Source organism: Sorex fumeus, unplaced genomic scaffold, assembly GCF_029834395.1.
Source record: "Sorex fumeus unplaced genomic scaffold, SorFum_2.1 ptg000073l, whole genome shotgun sequence".
Taxonomy (NCBI): Eukaryota; Metazoa; Chordata; class Mammalia; order Eulipotyphla; family Soricidae; genus Sorex; species Sorex fumeus.
In genome coordinates, this window is record NW_026606130.1 from 16,305,510 (window position 1) to 16,310,362 (window position 4,853).

The 4,853-nt window shown below is 50.0% G+C and overlaps 1 protein-coding gene across 1 annotated transcript; it reads left to right on the plus strand.

Moving 5' to 3' along the window:
- Positions 1 to 1,044: 1,044 nt before the first annotated feature.
- On the plus strand, positions 1,045 to 3,868 carry LOC130038160 (zinc finger X-linked protein ZXDB-like). The gene is made up of 3 exons (XM_056130089.1): positions 1,045 to 1,465; positions 1,514 to 1,704; positions 1,888 to 3,868. Exons 1-3 carry the CDS (start codon positions 1,208 to 1,210, stop codon positions 3,866 to 3,868), a joined length of 2,430 nt encoding a protein of 809 aa, XP_055986064.1. The 5' UTR covers positions 1,045 to 1,207.
- Positions 3,869 to 4,853: the final 985 nt, after the last annotated feature.

Consider the following 4,853-nt stretch of genomic DNA (forward strand, 5'->3'; position numbering starts at 1 on the left):
GCCCTAAAGTAGAGAGAGAGTATGGGGAATATTGTCTGCTATGGAGGCAGGGGGAGGGTGGGAATTGGGGATATACAAGGGATATTGGTGGTGGGGAATGTGCACTGGAGGAGGGATGGGTATTTGATCATTGAGTGATTGTAATCCAAACATGAAAGCTTGTAACTATCTCATGGTTATTCAATAAAATTAAAAAAAAATCTATTAGAATGGCTCTAACCCACCCCCTGGAGGATATGGAAGTCGACCAAAGTTAGATAAAACAACAATCACATAAACACCCATGCTTCTGCCATAAGAATGAATATATGCCTTGTACCTGGATTTAATACCCTGTTTCTCCTTTGGTCCCTGAACTCCATCAAGAGTGATCCCTAAGAGTAGAGTCAGGATAAGCCCTGAGCACCTGCAAGTGTGGACTCAAAAAACAAATATAAACAAAAAGAAAGAATAAGTACTTAACTCCCTAAAGTAATGTCCATGGTTAAAAAAAATTTAAACCGTGTATTAAATTTTCCCTTGAGCCTTCAATACAGCTCTGAACATGAAAGTTGTATTGGTGACTGGAGGGGGGTCCCCCTTCTCGACCCCCACAGGAACAGAGACAGCTTTTATCATTCAGAGTAGGAACTGCTATCAGTATGGTAGCTTAATGATGTTTTATACAATACTCTCCTAGGAATATTATGTCTTCTCTCCAGTCAACTGACCAGCCAGTAAACAACTTTTAACATGGAAGGTACTAAGCAACATGTTTAAGAAACACACACACACACACACACACACACACACACTCTTTCTCTCTTATCTATCTCTATCTCTCACTGTTTGTGGTGTAATTCTCTTAGAAAAAACAATAAGAAGCTGATTTCAGATGTACTCATTATGCAGATATACCTAAGTATTGCTGCACCATTCACTGAGTGAGCTGTCATTTTCCATTTCCTAAAAAGATCGCTTGAATTTGCTACTACTATTGATTGTGGAGCTTATACCACACTGTCTCTGGGCTTTCTATTGTGTTCTGGAGACCTGGCACCAGAATATTCAAATCACTGTGGCGTTAAACACGTTTTAATATCTGATAGGGCCAGTTTCTGCGCATTGCATTTTTCCCCCTTTCAGGAACACGTTCAAGCCAGCGGCAGGGGGCGGGGTCGCGCCTCCTCCGCGGCTCCGGTTCCAGCCGAGCCCCACGGACGTGAAGATGGAAATCCCAAGGATACTCCCAGCTCGTGGGTCTCGACAGGGCAGCGGCGCTGGCAGCCCCTCGGGTGGCGGCCGGGTCCACCGAGGCCCTGACCCGCGAGCTGGCCAGGCCCGGGCGCGCCGCCTCCTGCTGCTCGGGAGCCCCCAAGATGGCGGTCCGGGGCGGCGGCGCGAAGAGGCCAGCGCGGCTACACCCGGCTCTGGCCCAAGCCAGTTGGGTCCGCGGAGGCCTGATCACGCTGGCGGCGGCGGCGGCGTCGGCGGCGTCGGGAAAGGCAACGGCAACAGTGGCGGCGACGGCGAGGACTTCTTCCTGGTGCTGCTGGACCCGGTGGGTGGCGACATGGAGACAGCGGGTGCAGGCCCGGCCACAGGGTCCATATGGAGGGAGGAAACAGAGCCAGGCCCACGGCCTGAGGGGGGAGATAGCGGCGCGAATCTCGCGGTCCGCCCTGCATTGGGACCTCGCTGCTTGTCTGCAGTCCCAGCTCCTGCGCTAGCTCCGGCCCCGACCCTGGCCTCGGCTCCGGCCCAGAACGCTGCTGCGGCGGCGGCGGCGACGGCGGCGGCCGCGGCGGCAGCGGCCGCGGCGGCCGCAGCGGCGGCGGCGGCGGCGGCGGCGGCGGCCGCGGCTTCTGTTTCTGCTTCTGCTTCTGCTTCTGCTTCTGCAGCCTCCATCCCTGTCCCTAGCCTGGGCCTCACTGCTGCCTTTGCCGGAACCGTCACCATCCACAACCAGGACCTGCTGCTGCACTTCGAGAATGGTGTTCTCACCCTTGCCACGCCCCCGCCTCCTTGCTGGGAGCCTGGGGTCATGCCTGCCCCACAGCCTGGGGTTCTGATAGCTCCACAGGTGGGGGAACCCCAGGCCTCGCAGCCAGTGGACTGCCCTGAGCAACCACCAGATCTGTTGCTGGCTGAGCCAGTTGAACTAGCACCAGTGCAGGCGCTGGAGCAGGAGGGGGAGGTAGAGGGCCCGCTGACTGATAGCCCCCCTGGGCCACTGGGCTCAGGCCCAGGTGTGGTGCTGTACCTGTGCCCTGAGGTGCAGTGTGGACAAACCTTCACCAAGAAGCACCAACTGAAGGTGCACCTACTGACGCACAGCAGCAGCCAGGGCCAGCGACCCTTCAAGTGCCCCCTGAGCGGCTGTGGCTGGACCTTCACCACCTCCTACAAGCTCAAGAGGCACCTGCAGTCCCATGACAAACTGCGGCCTTTTGGCTGCCCGGCGGAAGGTTGTGGCAAGAGCTTCACCACCATATATAACCTCAAGGCTCACATGAAGGGCCATGAGCAGGAGAACTCCTTCAGATGCGATGTGTGCGAGGATTGTTTCCCCACGCAGGCCAAGCTCAGCGCCCATCAGCGCACCCACTTTGAACCCGAGAGGCCCTACCAGTGTGCGTTTTCTGGCTGCAAGAAGACCTTTATCACAGTGAGTGCCCTGTTTTCCCATAACCGTGCCCATTTTAGGGAACAGGAACTCTTTTCCTGCTCTTTTCCTGGCTGCAGCAAACAGTACGACAAGGCTTGTCGGCTGAAAATTCACCTGCGGAGCCATACCGGTGAGAGACCGTTCCTTTGTGACTTTGATGGCTGTGGCTGGAACTTCACCAGCATGTCCAAACTCTTAAGACACAAAAGGAAGCACGATGATGACCGGAGGTTCATGTGCCCTGTGGAAGGCTGTGGTAAATCTTTCACGAGGGCTGAGCATCTGAAAGGCCACAGCATAACCCACCTGGGCACAAAGCCTTTTGTGTGTCCTGTGGAAGGCTGCTGTGCCAGGTTCTCTGCTCGCAGTAGTCTCTACATTCACTCCAAGAAACACTTGCAAGATGTGGACACTTGGAAAAGCCGTTGCCCAGTCTCCAGCTGTAATAAACTCTTCACATCCAAGCACAGCATGAAGACCCACATGGCCAAAAGGCACAATCTTGGCGAGGATCTCTTAGCTCAGCTGGAAGCTTCAAATTCTCTTACACCTAGCAGTGAACTTATCAGCCAGGGACAGACTGATCTCAGTGATGCAGAGCTAGTGTCCCTTTTCTCTGATGTGCCTGGCAGTAGTTCTGCTGCAGTACTGGACACAGCATTGGTGAACTCTGGAATCTTGACTATTGATGTGGCCTCTGTGAGCTCAACTCTGGCAGGGAACCTCCCTGATAATAGTAATAATAATAATAATAATAATGATGATGATGATGCTTTAGGGCAGACTGTGGACCCTCGGGCCTTGATGGCCACCAGTGACCTTCCTCAAAGTCTGGATACCTCCCTTTTTTTCGGGACAACAGCTGCAGGTTTTCAACAGAGCTCCTTAGAGGTGGATGATGCCTCAAATCTAAGTGCAGGGCCTTTGGGGACTCTGGGCTCTTTGACTATGAAAAACTCCAGTCAGGAACCCCAAGCCCTGACCCCTAGCAGTAAGCTAACAGTAGACACAGATGCTCTGACTCCTTCAAGCACCCTTTGTGAAAACAGTGTCTCAGAACTACTGATGCAAACCAAAGCAGAATGGAACTTACATCCTGACTCTGCCTTCTTTGGACAGGAGGAAGAAACCCAGTTTGCATTCACCAGCCCAGCAGGAAACCACGTTTCTCAGAAAGAAACAGATCTTATCACAGTGACTGGAAGCTCATTTTTGGTATGAACCATTCATTCCTCGCCTCTTGTATTAATTGGACTCAATTTTATGGATATCCTGGACCGAAATATCTATGAGAAATGCAGTCATTTTCTCATAGCTTGAAAATGATCAGAGCCCTGGGAAACAAGTTTGGAGATGTAGATTCTGATCTAGTGTTTGGCATTTTTAAGTTGAGTCGGTGACCCTGAGCAAGTCACTTAAATCTTGTCTGAGCCTTAATTTCCTTATTTATAAAATGAGGTGTCTTTGAATAGAGCACTTCTAATCTATAATGTACCTATAGTTTGTGTCTTTCCAGCTCTGTATTTTCACAACTTTGTGCTCTTTCTTTTTTCAAGGATTTTACTTAGGGATTTTACAGTGATTAACTATTGCATGTGCTTCTAATGTAATGAAAAGTGCATTGAAAGGTAATGATAAGAGAACATGGAACAGGTATTTTAAAAAATGGAAATTTTAGCACAATACCAAAAGATTTCTACAATCACTTTGTGGCACTTAAAGAAAGCCAAGAGTAGGGGACAGTTCTTTTAAACTGATTATCTTTCTAACCTCTGTTTTGATGGAATGTTGTGTGGTTTGGGTGAAAAGTGTCAGGTTTTGATATGACAGACCCAGAGTGAAATATTGATGTTTCTGGTGTAAGTGGCCTTAAGTAAGTTATTTCATCACACTGAGCCTCAGTTCTCAGGCACAATATGCTTTTAGTGACAACAGTCACTGTAATGTAAACATACTTGGTGCATCTTAAGGCAATTTTTTTTCTCTCCCAGTATTTAACTTTTGGAGAGAAAATGTGGTGTTTTGGCATGTTTCGGTGAAATTTTAGTCACCATTCTGTTCTGTCCCTCACTTTCCTAACTCAAAGGGGAGCAAGAGGTATGCTTTAAAATCACACGTGTGCATTTGGTTTAGGAAGCAGTGAAGGTGATCTCGTCCACAGATTATGAAGGATATTTTTTTTCCTCTACACAAAGCTTAAGTGAAG